Source organism: Paramisgurnus dabryanus, chromosome 10 (assembly GCF_030506205.2).
Source record: "Paramisgurnus dabryanus chromosome 10, PD_genome_1.1, whole genome shotgun sequence".
Taxonomy (NCBI): Eukaryota; Metazoa; Chordata; class Actinopteri; order Cypriniformes; family Cobitidae; genus Paramisgurnus; species Paramisgurnus dabryanus.
This window is the reverse complement of record NC_133346.1, coordinates 20,742,159-20,764,252: the sequence shown is the minus strand read 5'-3', so window position 1 is coordinate 20,764,252 and position 22,094 is coordinate 20,742,159. Positions and strand designations below refer to the sequence as shown.

The window sequence follows — 22,094 nt, the reverse complement described above, 5'->3', positions numbered from 1 at the left end:
CATCTCTAGCTTTGGCTTAGCTTTCTGTCAGTATTGGCATGCCAACTCTGCATTATTTCCCAGTCACGCAGTGTATGTTAGTGAAAAAAATGCGAATTGTATTGTCTTGTTATCAGTAACAGACACTTGATCAATGGGTGGAAAGAAAAAGAAGTCGGCAGCAGTGCACGCGACTGTGCAGCCGGCTGCTGCAGGCAATAATGCAGCTGCTGTAAATGCAACCAATGGACCTTCTGAATCTACAGGCAAAAAACAACAACAAAAGCCAAATCATGAGAAATCAGCCTCGAAAGAAAACAAGCCAAGAGGTCAGATATCATCCAAACATTATACATATTAATTCTAATAATACATATATAAATATAAATATTTATATGTTATTTAAATGTGCATTGACTGTTATTAATAGATAATCATTTAATTATATTATATTAAATAATCTAACAGTTTGGCATATATTATATTATTATGACAGTTTATCAGCAATTTTTCTTAAATTTTGTCATTTTCTCTTCATAGCTCCTAAGACATACAGTCTCAACACTAACACACAGACTGACACAAGTGGAGTGTCTGATAAATCCATCCTGAAGGTAAATATCAAAATATATTTTGAATGTCTGAGCATACAATAGAAGCGTTGACATATAATACAGATGTTGTGATGCCTGTCCTAAAGGTTGTTATCCAGCCAGAACTGGAGAAGAAAGTGATCAAGTTAATCAACGATTACAGAGAAGAATATGCAGATAAGGGACAGATTTCTGGGAGACTCACAACCAAAAAGTTATTGGTAATGATGAATTTGTGTTTACTTTGCCTCTTTATAAATGTTTATCATCATATGTAAAAAATCCAAAAGGTCTGTTATAATAAAACATATATTTTTGTTGTCAGGATTTGTACAGTGCTCTACAAAAGTTTCGGTTTAAGACAGAACACATCGAGGAGGCAATGAAGAGCAGTGTGCTGTATGGAGGGGATCTACACTCGGCACTCGACTGGCTCTGTCTGAATCTCAGAGATGGTAAAATCAGTTTTTAGTACCCTACGAAATGATTTGATAAGTTTCTTTCTTGTGGTGGGAAGACCTGTTTTAGCCTTTAATAGCTTTAGGTTATGCCCATAAGGGTGAGCATACGTGCCATTCTTCCCGGATGCATCCCGTCCAGGATTTTGTGTTCGTCTTCCGAAAGTCGTATTTGTCGACCGCATACATCATAGAGGATTATTATTATTATTACAGAAAAGCAACCGTTATATTTTAAGGTAAGAATGAAACTATGATTGTATATCTTATGTTTTTAACTGAATGGCGTATGCGGTCAACAAATACGACTTCCGGAAGACGCACCAAAATCCTGGACGGGATGCGTCCGGGAAGAATGGCACGTATGGTCACCCTAATGCCCATGAGCATGTCATTTGCTTTGCAGTCAAAGACATGTGGTGGGACAAAATACTAGACAATACATATAGATGGACTCAGAATAGAACCAGCCACAAAAGTCCAATTTTAATTAAAGGTAATAAAATAAGGGATTCATTCTCCTCATCCAATTTCTCTAAATCTGGTTTTGCTTTTGTTGTTTCTATGAATGAAGATGAGCTACCAGAAGGATTTAGCCAAAAGATGCAGGAGGAGAAACAGAAGACTCGGCCCAAGTTCCAGTCTCCTAAAGAGGACAAGAAACTACCATCGGCCAATAAGGAGTCACCTAAAGAGGAGGAGAAGCCTAAGGCAAAAGTATGTTTTTGCACTTTGCACTTCCACCCTAGATAAATGATATGTCACCCTGGACCATAAAACCAGTCATAAGTAGCACGGGTATATTTGTAGCAGTAACCAACAATACATTGTATGGGTCAAATTATCTTTTTTTGTTGTTGCCAAAAATCATTAGGATATAAAGATGTTATATATACAGTATGTAAATATTAGTACTTTGTGTTGCTAAGGACTTTATTTGGACAACTTTAAAGGTGATTTTCTCAATATTTTTATTATTTGCACCCTCAGATTTTAGATTTTCACTTTATCTCAGCTAAATATTGTCCTATTATAATCATACATTAATGGAAAGCTTATTTATTCAGCTTTCAGATGATGTAAAAATCTCAATTTAAAGGAAAACTTTACACTACCGTTTTTCAATATTTTATTAAGTTCTTATCTCAAATTAGATGAATTAATACATACCTATCTTTTTTTCAATGCGTGCACTTCATCTTTGCATAGTGCGTCTTGAATGTGTTAGCATTTAGCCTAGCCACAAAATTTCCAAGTTTTTTTTGTGCCGCCATATTTATTTGTGTACTCATGTAACAGTCTTTAAATGGGGAACACATGGAAGTGTTTGGTGGCTTCTAAATTCATCCGTATTTGGATTCTAAGGAATGGAAGGGGCTAGACTAAATGCTTACACATTCATGACGCGCTGTGCAAAGATTAAGTGCACGCATTGAAAAAAGATAGGAAGTATTAATTCGTCTAAGTTAAGATAAGAACATAGTAAAATATTGAAAAACGGTGGTGTTTTCCTTTAAATACATTAACCCTTATGGTTTTGTGGTCCAGGGTCACACATATCATATCAGACAAAGGGATTATATTATGAGGAATTAAATGCTCACAGATCTTTGAGATGAAAGACTTTATTGTTCATGACAACATACTTTAAATTTCACAGCAAAAATCCTCTCTATACGGCTCATCATTATGCTTTACTTGGTGCAGTTAAACTGGACGAGAACATTGAACAACTAAATTACTTAATTTTATGCAAATGTAAAAAATGATGATAAACAAAGTTGTGACAGTTTCTGCTGCAAACTTTACAATAGGCATTAAAGGTGGATTTTAGCGGCATCTAATGGTGAGATTACGAATTGCAACCAACAGTTCACCCCTCGATTTCAAAACGCATACGGTAGCCGCCACATGACAAACATGGGGATGAAATGCGTTCGGTAGAGCAGTTTGTCTATTTAGGGCTACTGTAGAAACATGACGACAACTTCCATTTAATGGGATGCACAGTGTATGTAGATAAAACTAGTTCATTCTAAGGTAATTAAAACAATTCAGTTTATTATGTAAGGTCTTTATACACCACTGGCAATATAATTATGTATATTGTATTGCATTTCTGTCAAGAGATTCTTCTAAAAGTTACACATGGCACCTTTACTAAAATAAACAACAGAGTACTGTACACAGCACAGTATTATTATAAATACAGAATAAGAGTTGGAGTTAATGCATGATTTGATACATTACATACACTTATGATATCTCTTGTGTTTCTCATCATAATAATAGACTCCAGTAAAAGATGACAGCAGTAGTATGAAGGAGTGGATACTGCGCTACGCTGAGCAATCTGATGATCAAAGCAGTGAAGACGATGAACCGAATGAAACTAGTAAATACAACCCAGAGCTGGAGGAAAAATTCGATCCTGTGAGTTGCAACAACGTTTGGCATGTTTTACCGCAATGTCTCTTTCCATCTGCTATATATGATTTGACATGCTGTGCCTGCAGAATGACAGATACCTGGAGCTGACTGCACAACTGTATGATGCTAAAGAGATGGCTGCACAGTTTAAAGCCAAGAAAGACAAAGCAGGACAGAGGACGGCACAAGACCGGATCAGAGTCATTCAGCAAGGTGTTTTTTGTAGTCTCATTACTCCCGTATTTCATTTTCTTGCCAATCATACTTTCTACTTTCAATTACTTTTCAAGATGCTTGTTGTTTCACTGAAGAATGCTTGGATATGTTACCATAAAACTATTTGTTTATATTACAGAAATGAAGCCTTTGGAGTCTCATCCAATGTTTAACGCCGCTATTAAAGTTAAAGACGCTCCTAAAGATGATAAAAAGCCGGTTGCGCTGACTGACGGAAAGGAGGAAGTCAATTTCAGCCTCTTCGAGCAGGCAGACGCACCACCACCAGCAGAAAAACGTACAAGCTAATTTTTATTTTTTTGGTATTTTATATGTTTTTACAAATTAAAAAACACTTATATTATATCAAAAATATTTGATTTGTTAAAGGAACAGTATGTAAGAAATTTATATCAATTAATCATAAAATGGCCCTGATATGTCACTAGACATTAAGAATTAATTTTCATTTCAAATATTTATATCACTGACATCAGTGGCCTGGCAAGGATATTGTCATTTAAAAAGTGGAGTTGCAGCCCTCAACTGATGTTTATGTTATCATTTTGCGTATTGGCCACTAGTTGTGTGATTGCAGTACCAGTTTTAGCCACAAGGTTTGTGATTGCAATACCAGTTTTGGCCACAATCCTACATACTGTTCCTTTAACATTAGTAAAAGCTGCAATTAGTAGGTTTGGCCTCTCTATCGCCATCTCTGTTTGAACTATAAAATTGCAGTTATATGCCGAGTCATTTTCTGTTTGATTTATAATTGCTGAAGCTCTAGCGGACAAAAACAAGAAAGAACCCAAAGATATCCGCAACTTCGACTACACATCCAGAAGCTGGACGGGCAAGTCACCCAAACAGTTTCTAATCGACTGGTGCAGGAAGAACCTGCCGAAAAGCCCGCCACCATCCTTTCAGAAAGTAGCAGCTGGGAGATATTGGAAATGCAAGTACGTTAAATTTCATTTTCTTTGATGCTGACTGTCCATTTTCCATTACAGCCAGTTTGACTCGGATCTAATTGTGTGTCATTCACATCAGGGTTCGCGTTCAGAGACCCAATGATGTCCTGGAAGTGTGTCCCACTATCCTAACTGAAGATGGGATGCAGGCTCAGCACTTAGGAGCTACATTGGCTCTTTATACCCTAGTCAAAGGACAGGTAAGATGTTTACACTTTATACAGTCTGGCGTTTTACTTTAAAATCCTCACATTTTTCATTATATCCGCATTTAGTCTGTGCATCAGTTGCTCCCGCCAACCTACCGCGACGTGTGGCTCGAGTGGCGAGACAGCGAACAAAAAGAGGAGGAGCAAAGCCGCTCCGCCATCAACAAACCACGTGACCAGTTTATTGCACGCCTGCTCACCCGCCTCAAACAGCAACAGGCCCACCAACATCAAAGCGACTCGCAGGACGGGCCCCGGGACGCAGGAGACGAACCAGAGGACTCCTGGGAGAACCTGGACGTGCAGGAGGACAGTGAACCCCAGTGCTGTGAAGGCCCTGTGGCAGAGGAGACGTCTCGGAGACTTTTTCTCAAACTGCAGGACTCGACCGTAGCTCGCAGGTTGCTGCCAGAGAGGCAACAGCTGCCTGTTTACCAAAACCGGCAGAAGGTGCTGGACGCTGTACGACGCCACCGTGTGGTGGTGATTGCCGGAGAGACAGGAAGCGGAAAAAGCACCCAGATCCCGCAGTTTATCCTAGAAGACCTCCTGGTTGGTGGAAAAGCCGTTCAGTCGTGCAATGTGGTGGTTACCCAGCCCAGAAGGATCTCGGCTATGAGTCTGGCCAGCAGGGTGTCGCAGGAGATGGGCAGTGATGAAGGACCAGGATGCAAGGTCAGATTTATATTAGTTAAAATGTATAAGGTACCAAAATCATAGAAGATTTAACGAATAAGTGAACGAATAAGTCAAATTGATGTCATGACTAAATGGCTCTACTGTACTTTGTCATGGAATATTGATGTTCCAGAATTCACTGTGTGGATATCAAATCCGGATGGAGAACCGCTCTGGGGAGTCCACACGCCTGCTGTACTGCACCACTGGAGTTCTGCTCCGAAAACTGCAACAAGATCGACTCCTCAGCTCCCTCACGCACATCATTGTGGACGAGGTGATCATCACCACTTCACTTAATAGACATATGACGTAAAATACAAGAATGTATGCTTTTCATAAACCTCGCTTGTTAGGATGCAAGTGACAATAAATGAAGAAATAACTCATGCCTTGTACAATATTTTATATTCTTTTTCCCTATAGGTTCATGAGCGCAGTGTACAGTCAGATTTCCTCCTCACTATTCTCAAAGAAGTCATCCAGAAGCGCTCAGATCTGCGTCTGATCCTGATGAGCGCTACAGTTGACTGCAATAAGTTTGCCAATTACTTTAACCGCTGTCCAGTGGTCACCATCCCAGGCAGAACTTTCCCCGTGGAGGCAAGATTGTATATAGATTACATTGAAATAATTAGCAATATGTCAGAGGAATCCAATGTTGAACGGTGCTATGGTTGTAGGTGTTTCATCTGGAGGATATTGTGGAGGAGACGGGTTATGTTTTGGAGCAGGACTCTGAGTACTGTCAGAAGTTTATGGAAGAAGAAGAAGAGGTGAACATCAGCATCTCCCAAACAGGAGGAAAAACTCTTCAACATCAGGTTTGGACATGGAGACGTTAAAATGTACCTAGCTTATTTTGACCAATATCTAAAGAGTTTTATTCTGAAAGCTTAATCCAGTTCTGTACACACATGATTTGTTATTTACAAAAGTGACACATGCGCATTCAAAAACTAAATCCACTCCAAAGTAGATCAGGAAATGATGACCAAATTTGAATCGGAATGTGGAGTGAATCCTATATTATGTATGCTCCGTATCCTGTTAATGATGGGATTTATTGTGAATTTTCCCGGAAAGTTCTGTTTGATTTGCTGTTACGAACTAGTAAAAAAGTGCATTTTTACTTTGTTTGTGCCAGTTTTTCGTTTTTTTACGAAGTATGCCTTTACTCCCCTATTTAAATGTATTTGTCACTTCTAAAGTTTTGTTTAATTGAAACCTTTGTATTCTGTGAAATACTATTGCAGTCAACATATCATTTTGTCTGTTTAGGAGGTTATTGTGAGGGACTCTGGCTCAGGTTGGGATCTGGGCCCTGAATTCGATCACTTCAGCAGCCGGACCCGCCGTGTTTTGCAGTACATGAACCCCAATAAGATTAACATGGATTTGATCCTAGACCTGCTTGCATACCTGGGTAAAATAACTTGTATATAATATAAATATAATAATTTTATATTTAAATAAAATCATAATTTTATAATAAAATTTTGAAACTTCCTTGGTTAAAATTTTCATTTTTTATTTTGATCATTATTTTTCTGGAATAAGATTAATGTTACCATGAAATCAAAATTGACAAGTCTTTTTTTATGGAATATTGTAGTGTTTTTCATAATTGATGGATCTATTATGGATCTATTTATCTACTTTTAAATTCATGTGCCCTCATAATCTTAAATCAAAAATGTAACCTACAACCCCCCTAGAAATGGCTTCTCTGTCTGACTTACGCTATGAGGGCGAGGCTATTGGGGATTTGGTGCATCTTCTTGTTTTGTTAACTTTTCTCACTCTGTCTTTATTTCCTTTTCGTGACATATATCAATCGCAACTACATTTCATGCAGACTTTGATGAATAAAGACTATTAATCCACTATTTTTTTAAAGGGGGGGTCAAAATTAGCATTTTTATCTTAAATTTAGAGTGAGATTGGAGGGAATGAAATGGCAACACCATCATTTTATGTTCTGTCATCATTTACTCTACAAATCTGCAAAAATGTCTTTTGTTCTGCTGAATAAAAAAAGAAGATATTAAAAAAAAAAAAATAACCAAACAGATCTGGGGCACCATTCACTTCCACAGTAGAATTTTTCTTACTATGGAAGTCAGTGTTGCCCCAGAACTGCTTTGTTAAAAACAATTTTGAAAGTATCTACATTTATTTGACCCTAAATGGTATATCCCAGATATATTGGGATCTCAATGGCTATGTTTACATGAACAAAATTTTGTTAGTCCAACTGAATTTAACCCAATTGCAGGTTACGACAGTACAGTTTACATGTACCCTAAACATTGCAATCTGATCAAATGTTCATTTACATGCACATTCTGTATAATCCGAACTGAATATCTGCGCAAGTGCCAGGGTTGCCAGGTTCTTATATCAAAACCAGCTCAAAGGACATTCTGAATTAGACCAAAAGCATCCCAAATACAACAAAAGCCCTTGATCTTTAACCCGCAGAAAAAAATCAACTCACAGAAACAAAAAGCAGAGGACTTGGCAACGCAGGGCACCACATTTCTCGTCAACCACACACGCTTTACCTCTGGATAAATGTATAAAGTCAAAGTTGTACCCATTTTCAATGGTCGAATGCATACAGTTTACAATAGCATTGCCTTTTTTCTTTGGATGTTTTTAAATTAATTTTGAATGAAATAGTTTTTCTGTATTTTGCATTTTAGATAAGTCGCCCCAGTTTTGTAATGTGGAAGGCGCAGTTCTGATCTTCCTCCCAGGCCTGGCACATATTCAACAGCTGTACGATCTGCTGACCACAGACAAACGCTTCAGCTCAAAAGACAGGTAAAGTAGTTGCTTTAGTACATTTGACATAATAATAGCAATTTTTTTACATTTAGTGTATGTTCATTTTTAGATACAAGCTGGTGCCTCTTCACTCCACACTTTCAACCCAGGATCAAGCTGCTGCTTTTACAGTGCCCCCTTCTGGAGTGAGGAAGGTACTGCGTTGTTTTGGTCTGACAACAGTTTAGGGTAGCATAATACCATGCTACAGACTCTACTATAATATTTCGGCAGCATGCATAGTATGTAAATTATGCATGATTTATCACATTTGTAATAATGTGCAGTTTACAACAGAGCAGACAGTGCATTTAATTTTTATTGCATTTCATTGACTGATAAAATTTAATCTGATTTGCAAAATACAGTATACCAAAATGCATTGTTAGCCACATAAAAGTTCTTAGGAAACACACATACTGTGTATATCTTTTTGTATTGTTCTTAAATGTATAAATGGAGATGATTCAAAAGCTTCATTTGTTGAGTTGTATTGGTAAAACAAAATTAATTGTTTAATATTTTCTTTACTAAGATCGTGCTGTCCACAAACATAGCCGAAACGGGCGTCACCATTCCCGATGTCGTCTTTGTCATCGACACAGGAAAAACGAAAGAGAATCGGTAAGCAGGAGTACAAAATGTTCAGTTAGATCTGCTATAAATTTAAGTTACAGGAAATAATGTGGTGTATAATTAAAAATTTGGTTTCACAGTGTTGTGGTTATAATCTATATCTGGTTTTTCCTTCAGATATCATGAAAGTAGCCAGATGAGTTCTCTGGTAGAGACATTTGTGAGTAAAGCCAGCGCCCTGCAGAGGCAAGGCAGAGCGGGACGTGTCAGAGATGGCTTCTGTTTTCGTCTCTACCCTAAATTTAGGTATGTACCACTGTGTGACACACAACAGTCAGTTGTATATTAAGCCACTATATAGTGGTTATGTAAGTCTACAACTCATGAGTCTAGCAAGACAACTTATCAGCAATAGAAAGACATTTTTTCTGTATTTGAATTGTTTGAATCTCTACTAAATATTCAACCCTAGATGATTTGACAGGCTGTTTGTTTGTTTGTTTGTTTGTTTTTGTCCACAACAGATTTAATAGCTTCATAGACTACTCCATTCCTGAGATTCTGAGGGTGCCTTTGGAAGAGCTTTGCCTTCATATTATGTTATGTATTACATTCATCTCTTAAAACTCCACAGAGCAGAAGTTTTATGTTTATTATGCCTATTCTTGGAGTACAACAGCATTGTTACTTACAGTACTGCTAGTACTTTTAACTGTGCACAATAATACCACAGTACTTACTGTAGCATTTTTCACTTCTGTTATGATGCATGAATACGCATACTTCGGTGTCTTATCTTTTCACTGTGTCTTCACAGAAGTGTGAATACGGCTCACCAGAGAGTTTCCTGTGTAAAGCTCTGGATGCCCCTCAGCAGCAGGCAGTGTGTAACGCGGTCGGCCTGCTGAGAAAGATTGGCGCCTGTCAGCCAGAAAGCCACACCCTCACACCACTCGGCCATCACCTAGCCACCCTGCCCGTCAATGTCAAGATCGGAAAGATGCTCATCTTTGGTGCCATTTTTGGTTGCCTGGAGCCCATCGTGAGTGGTGGTTTTTGAGCTGTCGCCTAATAATGACAATAAGGCTATGTTTACACGACAATGTAGTGACAAATGCCATAATTTCTCACTAGAAATGAAATAAAAAGGTGGAAAATATTAACTTATTTACACTAAATTTGTACTCTAGACACTTTTTTGGCTGCCGTTTTATTTTATCGAACTTGATAAAATTACATTCCCCGCGTACACGAGGATGAAGGTATCTCAGGAGACAGGAAGTAAATCAAACATTGGATTCAGACACGCCTTGATGCCTTTAAGCATGTTTCCGAATGCAGCATTTTAAAGATTTCGGATACAGTCTCCGTATAAATCACACTCCTGTGGGCCGCAATTGTTGACTGAATTAGCACATGACATCACTGTTTTCACAGATGTGTGTTTATGTAGTTTACATGGAGACAACAAGGTGTTTTTATCAAAAACTTCCACTTTGAAACCTGTCTTCAAAAGTTTCAGTTTTCAGTACCCCAAAACGCCGCCGTTGTGAAAACAAACATCAAATAATTTTTATCCCCCAAGAAAAGTAGTCAAAAGATTTTACTGCTCATAGAAAATTATTCATTGTCCAGTTCATCTTTGCGGTTTCAGACTTCAATTATATGTGCATTTCTGTTTAACTATTTGCATTCTAACTCTTTTTAAAATAATTAATTGTTTTTTTCAGGCCACTATAGCAGCGGCCATGTCGGAAAAGTCGCCCTTCGCTACTCCAATGAGCAGAAAGGATGAGGCAAACCTGGCTAAAGCTGCCCTAGCAGTTGCGAACTCCGATCACATGACCATCTACAACGCTTGCATCGGGTAAGCTGACATTACACATTCTCAACAAAACTATAAATGAACAGATTGTGCTTCTTTTGAAACATCAAAATCATCAAACTGAAGCTGTTGCTGGGTTCACAGGTGGAAAGCTGCACGAAGTGAAGGAACTCGTGCTGAGATGACCTACTGCAGGAAATACTTTTTAAATCGCACCGCCCTGATGACCATTGAGGTAAATCCCTCAACACGATTTCTAATTTGTCTTTGAAAGCTAGCATATGTCCATTTGAGCTATTTGACAAATAGATAAGACTTGTTTCACTGACATGTCAGTTATGTTTGTAATGATAAAAAGAAAAAATTCCCTACAAATAATTTAAAACATTTTTGTATTAGGAAAAGTAGTAACATACAGTATGCATATAAAATAAAAAAATATATAAGGTTTTTATAATTTGATGTCATCTGATGTTAAAAAGGGTTTACAGGGGTCCAATATGCAACTTATATTACAGTTAATACTGTAATGTTATATTATACTGGGTGTTATCTCATTCCCTGCCAGCCTTTTCTTTTTAGAGTTCTTCACAAAAGATTTACAAAATGACTTCCAGGATTTTTTTTCTAAAAATATATAAACAGACCATCTGCTTTCAAAAAAAAAAAAAGTTTCATCCTATCTATATTTTTTTCTCTGTTTATATTATATTTCATTTTTTTACTCTTAAATATGGCTATTTTTCTTCAAAAATAAATTTGTTTTTAGCAAAAAGCTGAAATAACTGCATTTTTGAGAAGGAATTTTGTTAGAGATCAGAAAAAAAAATCCAGATAATTTAACCACCATGTCATCCAAAATGTTGATGTCTTTCTTTGTTCAGGCGAGAAGAAATTATGTTTTTTTGAGGGAAAACATTCCAGGATTTTTCTCATTTTAATGGACTTTAATGGACCCCAACACTTAACACTTAACTCAACACTTAACAGTTTTTTTCAACGGAGTTTTAAAGGACTCTAAACGATCCCAAACGAGGCATACAGGTCTTATCTAGCAAAATGATTGTAATTTGTGACAAGAAAAATAAAAATATGCACTTTTAAACCACAACTTCTCGTCTATCTCCGGTTCTGTGACGTGCCAGCGCGACCTCATGTAATTGCATAGTGACGTCAAAAGGTCACGTGTTACATATATGAAATGCACATTTGCGGACCATTTTAAACAATAAACTGACACAAAGACATTAATTAGTATCATTTGACATACAACAACGTCGGACCGGTCCTCTTTCTCCACACTTGTAAACACTGGGGCGTAGTTTCGCATACATCCTCTGTGACCTCTTGACGTGATGACGTATTACGTGAGGTCACACGACTGGAGGAAGATGAGAAGTTGTGGTTTGAAAGTGCACATTTTTTTTTTCTTGTCAAAAATGACAATCGTTTCGCTAGACCCTTATGCCTCGTTTGGGATAGTTTAGAGTCCTTTGAAACTCCGTTGAAAAAACATTTTGGATGACATGGTGGTGAGTAAATTATCTGGATAAAAACAAAAAAGGATTTCTTCAATGTCAACAAATAAAGCATAAATATATGTTTAGTAGCAAAAAAAAAAAATTGTAATGAAAAATAATAAAATAATAAGAAAGTAGAAAATAAATACAATAAATAAACACTGATTTACTGCTTGTTCAGTATTGTTTTTGCTTCCTTACTGATAATATAAAAGTGAATAGAATATAAAATCTAAATATTAATAGGCCAACTTCGCATTGTTCCTATTACTGCAAACACAAGTGCAAAAGCAACTTGCAGGGGTAAGTAGTGCTAATATTTCTCTCTCTCTCTCTCTCTCTTCCTTCCTCTCACTCGCGCTCTTTTGATCTCTGTAAAATTACATTTTTGGAAACCTTCCGCTTCGCACTATTTTCAAATAATTCGGTAGTTAACTATTACTTATCAATATTTCAGACAAGAAAATGAACATAATGTTATTAATTGATAACCATCTAGTATTAAGGCCCATTCACACAGAAAATGAGAACTATAACTAATAAGATAAACTTAAATATAGGATTTAATAAGATAAAACTTATTTTTGTAGTTTCACTTCTTCCTACTCCGTTTGTATATGTAAATTGAGTTGTTTTATTTTTACTGAAAAAAGGAAGTTTTTTTGTTGTTAACATGTGTTTTTTTACTATGATTTATATTCTGTAATTGTATTTACATGTTCAAAATAAAATAATAAAAATGATCAATAAAAACTTCATATAGCAGAGTCCACACAACTACCATAATAAGAAAGATATAGAGGAATGGCATCCGAGTGGTTTTAGCCGCTGGTGAAAGCAAAATCTTTGACAGCGCCTCAAAATCAATTCAAATATAATGCATTTGAAATATAAAACTGCAGTGCGCAAGCTTAAACAAAACATAACGTTATTATTGTAGTAAGCTTTCTTGTTGTGAACAGACTTTTAATCTTCACATTAGGCTGTAAAGCAGGAGCTCATCAGGATGGTGGAGCAGGCCGGATTCATTTCCTCAAAGTCTGGCAGAACTCCCCGCTCTCGGCCCGGATCTGAGACTAAAGCCCTGGGCCCGCTTTCCAAGCCGGACATCTCTGTTCTCAGTGCTGTGCTGGCGGCAGGTCTGTACGACAACGTGGGCCGCATCATCTACTCTCCCTCTCCAGACGTTCAAGAGCGGGTGGCATGTGTGGTCGAGACGGCTCAGGGAAAGGCACATGTTCACCCCTCATCAGTCAACCGCTTCCTGCAGACTTACGGTTGGCTGCTTTTCCAGGAGAAGGTGAGAACAATCGACTAGTTTAAATAAATTACTGTTATCACTATTGTGTCACAGTCAAAATTGTGTGGCTTGAACCGCCATGTTTTCCGGTCTTGCCTGTAGGTGAAATACTCTAGGGTGTTTCTTAGAGACACAACCTTGATCTCCCCTTTATCAATGCTTCTGTTTGGAGGTGATATTGACGTACAGCACCAAGAGAGACTCATCTCTCTGGACGGATGGATCTACTTTCAAGTCAGTGAAATCCAGGCTAAAGTATCAATCTAATTATGAGATTATGCGGCATCAGTGGCAGATCCACTGGTGTGTCCAAAAAGGTTTGCCAAACAGAATGATAACTCGGTTAATTCTGTTTAATTACCCGTCAGGCTCCGGTCAGAGTCGGTGTTATCTTCAAACACCTTCGCAAGCTGATCGACTCCCTCCTGGAGAGGAAATTGGCCAACCCCAAAATGAATTTAGAAGGTAATTCACACATTTAGTTTGCTGTTTTGGATGAGATTGCACATCATGTTCTAGATAATTTGGATGTCTTCACTTTCACATTTGTTTCCATTTTTATTTTCTTTAGATGAGAAGACCATACATATGATCACAGAGTTGATAAAGTCAGAAAACAGACTCTGAGGAGGTGCCTTTTGTATTCTACAATGAATTGCTTATATATAAAATAATGACACAGAAGAGTTTGATTGTAAATTGCCAATACCAGAATAAAAATATTTTAACACAATAAAATACTTGTGGTATTGTTTTCAGCTTATGTTATGATGGGGTGGGTTATTAGGAATGCTGACAGCAATGTTGTGGTTGAAATGTAATTGTTTTGTTATTGATAGAAGTAAATGACACAAGAATATTTACTGTGTTTTTGTAAACATTTACTCTTAAGTATGGTAAGATGAATTATGAACCCTGTGAAATCCAGGCTAAAGTGTCATAATCTAAAGGACGGGGGTCTCAAAGTTGGGTACCCAAAATAATTTGCCAGAAATTATAAAATTGTGCTGTATTATTAAATATTGAATACTCCCGCCATAGAATATATATATATATATATATATATATATATATATATATATATATATATATATATATATATTTTGTTCCTCAAAGAATCATTCAGTCAAAGAACCATTTTTTCATACCTTTTTGTAATTTGAAGTGCCTTTATGCACTACCTTTTTGTGAAAATAAAAGGTTCTTCGAATGTTAAAGGAACAGTTTGTAAGAAATGTATATCAATTAATCATAAAATGGCCCTGATATGTCACTAGACATAAAATGAATAGTCTACCCTTTTGCCATATTAAACTATGTTATTACCTCAACCTAGACGAATTAATACATACCTATCTTTTTTCAATGCGTGCACTGTACAGCGTGTTGTGAATGTGTTAGCATTTAGCCTAGCGCCATTCATTCCTATGGTACCAAAAAAAGTTTTATTTTGTGGCACCATACTTACTGGTATAACTCCTCATGTAACGGAAGTGTTTGGTGGCTTCCCTGTTTGGTACCATAGGAATGAATGGGGCTAGGCTAAATGCTAACACATTCACAACACGCTGTACAGTGCACGCATTGAAAAAAGATAGGTATGTATTAATTTGTCTAGGTTGAGGTAATAACATAGTTTAATATGGCAAAAGGGTAGACTATTCCTTTAAGAAATCATTTTCATTTCAAATACTTATATCACTGACAACAGTGGTCTGGCCAGGATATTGTCATTTAAAAAGTGGAGTTGCAGCCCTCAACTGATGTTTATGTTGTCATTTTGTGTATTGGCCACCAGTTGTGTGATTGCAGTACCAGTTTTAGCCACAAGTTTTGTGATTGCAGTACCAGTTTTGGCCACAAGCCTACATACTGTTCCTTTAAAGGTTCTTTATGGAACCATACAGCCAAAAAAAGGTTAATCTATGGCAGATGTGCCCAAAAATGACTTTAAATTTGGCCCGTCATGCCACGTGAGATCTAATTCTAAAATGCAACATTTTTTGTTTTATTTGTTACAAAAATGTAAATGAAATTAAAGGCAAATAATTAAAGTGAAGCCATTTTTTATACTTGAATGTGTATTGCATGCATCACGAAACTCACTGAACTTGGGTACTATTGGCTAATAATGAAGAGGTCGAGGCAGTGGCACAAAGACAAAACAAAATTTAAAAAATGATTGGCAAAATTATTTATTTTTTTACAACAGTTACCTTTGAAAATAAACTGCATTACTTATGCATAACCAGAGTAATGTTTGCCTTTTGTTTGAAATATTAGAAAATATAAATGAGGAAAATAAGGGTAACTTTAATTTTGAATATAACACAGCAATTTACTTTCGGCCTACGGCCTTCAGTCAGGAGTGATTTTTGGCCCTTTATAGGAAAAAGTTTGGGCACCCCTGATCTATGGCATTGTGAAGCACCTCCATATGAGTGTAAAAATAGTTTGATAAATTATGGAAAGCATATGCTTAATAACTCCAATTTGAAAGGTGCCTTGGAAATTCCCATTTTCCTCCCATCTAAGGGGTTCCTGGCCCAAAAAATTAAGAACCCCTTGGTTTAGGAGAATCAAAGTTTGATGTCAGTCATTGATTTCAATCTTTGACATGACATTAGTCAATATTAAAGATATTAAGGTTACAAAATAATCTTTACATTATGTAGGATGATTTTAGGTAGAAAACTGTAAATCATAAAAAATTGCTTTTTACAAACTGGATCACAAATTTCGTTGACATTCACTTTAAGGATGACATTTTTAGAGTATTACAATACTTAGAAGTAAACTAAACTAAACTAAACTATAGCAAACATATTAAATCTACCTGACAGGCCATGTTGACATTTTGTTTTTAAGAATGATTTAATAATGGCATTTAAATGACACCTCTGAAATAATCTCAATAAATAACTTAAAGTTTATAAACAATACGAACACTAACATGCAGTTTTATTATAATAAAGGTTGCTGTGTGTGGGGTTAATAAGAAAGCATTACATTAATGTAGGCTACATTAACCGTAAACTGTCATTTAGGCGCTTTTAAAGCGATTTATTATGTTGCCTCACTCCAAATAAAGATGCGTTTGTGCTCTAAAAGCCGAAAACAATCGGTAAAAAACTGAAAAATGAATAACTTCGCGAAGTTTTCCTGAAAAGGCAATCTAACATTATGATTGATTCTCTACACTGGTCAGGTCACACTTATTATGAGAGAGAGAAATCTAAAAAGTTTGAGAACTGGTAGCATATATATAGTTGTGACGTTCACGTGCCATGTGAGGTGATATGTAATACCTTATTAGAGGCGTTTGAGATGTTTTCAGACAGCTGTCAGGGACTCAAATCTCCAAACAATGTCCAGGCGTTGCGGGCGGCGTGTCACAGTTGGCGGTGAATGGCGCTGAATTAAAGGGGCGCCCTGAAGCGCGCGGAGTCCAGGCACGCGTCGCTACACAAGCGCTTGACGACAACGGCCGCGGTCTGACGTCACCGCAGCTATGACCGCAAAAAACGAGTTCACGCGCTCACTGTCAATATCGCTTCATCGCCATGCAGAACTGCTTCTACGCACATTTGCCTTATCTTATGGTATAGTAGTCCATTTATTATAGTAAAATTAATAAATTGTAAGAATTTTCATTAATTAATCTAATTAAGTTATTTTATTTTATCAGCAGGATGACGCAGACCAATCATCTACTGAAAATTTATTGGACTTTAACGCAGGTGAGATTATGGATGAAACGCATTACTTTTTTATGTGCAATTGTATTATTAGCTGCTTGACAACAAAGTTTGGGTCTAAATGCAATCTATTATATTTAATAATAATATTTTGAATAATTTAAATGTCAGTCTATTAGATTGACATTTTGTGGCAAAACTATAATGTAAACTATAGTAATAATTAAAACAATACCCTCTGTTATTAGTATTTAAGCATTGTCATCATGCACACATGGTTTATTTACATTTTTGTCTTATTCCTTATTACAGAGGAGTGTCAACCTACAAACACACATTTACTTACATTTACTATTCCGGGCCACAGAGACTTGGATACGTCTCTTGAGCTGAACAGACAGGTGAGCTGTAAGTCAGTAAGACAGCAATGAGTGTTTAATAATTTATTACAGTGTTAATATTAAAATACTACTAGTTCAGTATGCAGAGACAGCTCATATAAAGCTATTTGTGACTTTGTGGTGCTAGCCATAACATGTGGCTCTATTTATTTTTATCACCCCGACTTGTCCAACATAGCTGGCTTAACCAGTGGTCTGTCTGGGGTGGGACTATCTGCTTGATCTACCAATGGAAGATGGGAGGGAGTGACTGAAACATTGTTTTGAATCTAAAAAAAAATTCTACACCTCACTTTCAGAAAACCTTTTAGAGAACGGAGTACTGCAGAATCATGAGAAAATATTCACACGCTGCAGTTGCTGACTTTCACATAGCAAAAAAATGCCCTATGTGACATAACCTTACCACTTCTGTTTTTCAGTACATTTCCTAGTGACTCACAGCAGAGGAATGATTATTATCCTGTGATAGCAAGAGATACTTAGTCACACTATATGTCACTGCTTATCACTTTATTTTGATTGTCCTCTTTGATATTACGTTGACTATAAGTAACATTGCATGTCAACTAATTCCCATTATTGTTATTAAATTATTGTGTAATAGTAGGGGAGAGCGGGCACAACCTAACGCTTTTTGACTTTGGCTCTATCATTAAAAAAATATTTAAGTTAGAATAATCATTTTTTTACACAACACACACATCTCTGCTACAAATAACCACTTAAAGTTTGTTTGTGGGACCTACCGTTATCGTACAATTACACCGAAGGTAACAGGAGTGCAAACGTTACAACTTACCCCATAGGTGGGGTTAATTGTAACAAACAGAGGGTTTGTTGTAACACCTGCTAGGAAATTTAGTTTAAACACAAATAATTCAATACAATTTTGTTTATATATTAAAGGTGGATATTGTTTATATATCTGCCTATAATAGATAGATATCCACAAATTCATCCATCCATGATCCTTCATCTATCCATCCTTGTATTCAGCATCAATGCATAAAAATAGATTTTTTTAGAAAGGGCTGCACAGTTAAGACAAAAAAAATCATAATTGTGAGTTATTTCCCCTATATTGTATTAACAGTTATCATTTTAAAAAATAGTACTTACATTGTTTTCATTTTATTATCATTGTATACCTGACTGTGTTACAACTAACCCCGTTGTGTATAAATTATTTCAATCCCAGCTATCAGTTACTAGGAGTTGCTGACATGTTTCGAAATGGTGTTATGTTTTAGGTAACAAGACAGGGATTAAAATAATATAAAGTTGGATTTGGTCACACCCAACTCAGAAATCGAAAAAAAAATAAGATGAAGAAATTTACTTTTAAGCCTCCAAAACACTCTTTGTTCAATATCTTAACCAAAACACATCAAAACTTTTCACAAATTCACATGAGATCTTCTGACAGTAAGAGAAAATAACCAAAAGCAACCAAAAGCAGGCCCTGTAGAGTAGCTGCGTTACAACTAACCCCGCGTTAGTTTGTGCCCTGCTCACCCCTACTGAGTAATGCATTACACCCAACACTGTGTGCCTTGTGACTTATAGTCAAAAGCATATCTAAAGGGGACCACCAAAAATATAATCTGTCATAAAGTCTGTAATTCATATAACTGAGTAAATTATTCAGATTCTGAATAGGGATGTTTGGTTTCTCATGAAATTGTGACGATAATCAATTGTTCAGGTATGCAAATGAGTTCATTTTGTGGATGTATTGTCGTTGACTACTAATGAGTTCATTTTGTGCATGTATAGTTGATTGTTTTGGGAACAAGTGAGCAACAGTGAGTCACGTAATCCATTTGTCTCCATTCCACTTTACAAAATTGTATTACTGAGTTTTAGCCGTTTTTTTCTCTCCACAGCTTCACGCTACACTCAGGAGAAAGCAGGAGGAAATCTCGGCCCTGAAGGATGCGAACGCCCAGCTGAGAAAGCTAGCTAAACAGGCTGAGCATAACTCCACGATATTAGATGTAAAGTATCCCACTTTTTTTATAACGTATATATATATGAAGAGCTCTGATGCAAAAGCCGCTCTATCAAACATAAGATAATGATATTAAACTAATGCATCACTGTAAAAGTAAAAGTTGGCTTAAAGGCACGGTGCATGATCTCTGAGAGCCAATGTTGACATTTGAAATCACCTAAACAAACACGCCCCTACCCCAATAGAATCTGGACCTTCATTTGATAAACCCACCCCACACACACGCAACACAAGGAACGATGTCAGTTAGTATACATGCCCCTTACTGCTGATTGGCTACAAGTGTGTTTTGGTACTCCCTTTTTCAAAGTGTTTTTCAAAAATCACGCACCCCACCTTTAATAAAAAAATAATAATTATTTAACTGTAATGCCTAATTTTTTTTTCAATTAAAATGTTCTCACTTTAAGTGAAAAACTTAAGTTGAAAATGTTTAAATATTTTAGTTGTTATCAATTTAAGTTATTTTTTAAAGTTTTGGACCTTAAATTTCCCCATCTTATTACTTTAATAACATTAGGCGTTACCATCTTTAGTTATCTTGCAACCGTTTACTATGTCTTGTCAAGATGTAATTTTTTTTAAACTGGAGGTTTTTGCCAAAAATGCTTGCATGCACTTAGAGGGTTTTGCAGTGAAAGACAGTCAAATTTGTTGAAATGACTAAAGTGAAATTTGTTAAAGCACGGGTTTTTAATTACTGACTAACAACCTTTTTATTGCCATTGAAGAGAAAATACTGAACCTAAACATAAGAGCTTGTTTAAAAAATGCTTATAAGAAAACATTAGATGCACTTAGACGGTTTTGCATCTACATTCTTTAATTCATACATTTTTCAATGACTATGCTACCATAAAATGGCTTGTGCAGGTCTCCTTATGTTCCCCTGTAAAGACCTGAAAGTTTTATATACATTATGTGAAACTTCAGTAACCAGATAGCAGCAATACCTCTATACAGTAATTTCAATAATGTCACACCCACACGCGACTAGTTGTTGTTTCCACTTCCTGTTTAGGTCTTAACAACATCATATCAGAAAAAATCAGTTTCACACCCCACCCATGTGACTACATTGTCACCGAAAACACATGCTGAGACAACAGAGGGTCATTGTACAGGATCACAACATTCATGGATCTCTCTGCTGACACAGGATGAGCAATCCGACCCATCTTACACAGATTCAACTACTTCCACCAGCACCGACACAATAACTCCATCATCGGGAGTCAAGCGGCAGCTATGGTCCAGCTGGAGTGACCTTCTCTGTGACGATGCTGGGAATGTAAACTGTAGAGATGATCCTAAGGACACTAGCTTGGACTATCAGTCAGGCTCCAAGCGGCCAAGGCTCGATGATGAACTCGTACAGTTAGACTTGGAGCATCTTGAGGCTCACCTTGACCAAAATGAATGGACTCCTGAACCGCCAGGAGAAGATTCACCTCTGGCCTCGAATCTTGAGGTTTCTAAAGAGCTGATCACAGAGAGGGTGAACATATTTGGGGCTTTCCGTGGGCTTCAGGTGGTTACAGAAACCCCCTCCCTTAAATCTGATGTTGGTGAGAATAAAAGTGCATCTTTTAGGATCTCAATCAGAGACCACAGTACTGTAAAGACCAAAGTTTTTCCTCACGGAAAGGCCTTCACCTCTCACACACCAAGTGGTTCTTGTAGGTTCCTTTGGGTTCCTAATGAGGATTGAACAGTACCCTTATGAAAATTAACCATGGTTACTGTAGTAAAACCATAGTAACCACAAATTAACCATGGTTTTGACAACAACTCATGGTATGTCGTTGCTAAGCAAAGTTAAGCTGCACTCTCGAGATTCAGTAAGGAGTCTCCATGCATTGTTTCGTCTTTTTGTGTCAAAAATGACCGTTTGTTCATTCTGTGTTTCCCTGTACAGGTATGATCAGTCGTCCCTCCATCTTGAGTTAATAGGAAATTATCCAATTATTATTTTTAATGCCAGGGTTTCAATATACATTATGTTACATGGAAATGTACAAAGTTATATTATACAACTTGTAAATACAATTATTACAATAATGAAAGAAAAAATAAAGAAATGATCCGATTATTACAGTCCAATGCCGATACGTAAAAGGTGAAGCTTATTGGTTGGTTTTTATCACATGACCTGTAGTACGGTGCGGATGCTGCATTCTGAAAAGTTGAAATATTTTAAACTTGCTGTGGGGCTGACGCTCATGGAAAAATTTGTATTATTTTTATATATTTATTAATATTATTTTTATTATTTTTGCATGCAAAAAAGTGAAATTTGAACCTGGACTTTCAGGCAGATAATTTGTTTTACAATGCATACTTTACAGTGACTCATGAACACAGAGAAGAACAAAATGACACCTCACA

At 36.7% G+C, this 22,094-nt stretch overlaps 2 protein-coding genes across 2 annotated transcripts; both read left to right on the top strand.

Moving 5' to 3' along the window:
- The first annotated feature begins 11 nt into the window (after nucleotides 1-11).
- dhx29 (DEAH (Asp-Glu-Ala-His) box polypeptide 29) lies at nucleotides 12-14,470 on the top strand. The gene is made up of 27 exons (XM_073816065.1): nucleotides 12-308; nucleotides 520-593; nucleotides 680-793; nucleotides 898-1,027; nucleotides 1,605-1,747; nucleotides 3,323-3,463; nucleotides 3,547-3,673; nucleotides 3,816-3,974; nucleotides 4,461-4,638; nucleotides 4,730-4,850; nucleotides 4,926-5,534; nucleotides 5,671-5,814; nucleotides 5,964-6,140; nucleotides 6,221-6,361; nucleotides 6,819-6,963; nucleotides 8,246-8,366; nucleotides 8,440-8,524; nucleotides 8,905-8,993; nucleotides 9,123-9,251; nucleotides 9,470-9,545; nucleotides 9,763-9,987; nucleotides 10,676-10,812; nucleotides 10,915-11,005; nucleotides 13,273-13,590; nucleotides 13,693-13,824; nucleotides 13,959-14,055; nucleotides 14,162-14,470. The coding sequence occupies exons 1-27, from the start codon at nucleotides 134-136 to the stop codon at nucleotides 14,215-14,217; spliced, it is 4,134 nt and encodes a 1,377-aa protein (XP_073672166.1). The 5' UTR covers nucleotides 12-133; the 3' UTR covers nucleotides 14,218-14,470.
- Nucleotides 14,471-17,116: 2,646 nt separating this feature from the next.
- Nucleotides 17,117-21,961, top strand: mcidas (multiciliate differentiation and DNA synthesis associated cell cycle protein). Its single transcript, XM_065290402.2, has 5 exons — nucleotides 17,117-17,192; nucleotides 17,279-17,330; nucleotides 17,601-17,689; nucleotides 19,579-19,689; nucleotides 20,728-21,961. Exons 1-5 carry the CDS (start codon nucleotides 17,154-17,156, stop codon nucleotides 21,415-21,417), a joined length of 981 nt encoding a protein of 326 aa, XP_065146474.1. The 5' UTR covers nucleotides 17,117-17,153; the 3' UTR covers nucleotides 21,418-21,961.
- Nucleotides 21,962-22,094: the final 133 nt, after the last annotated feature.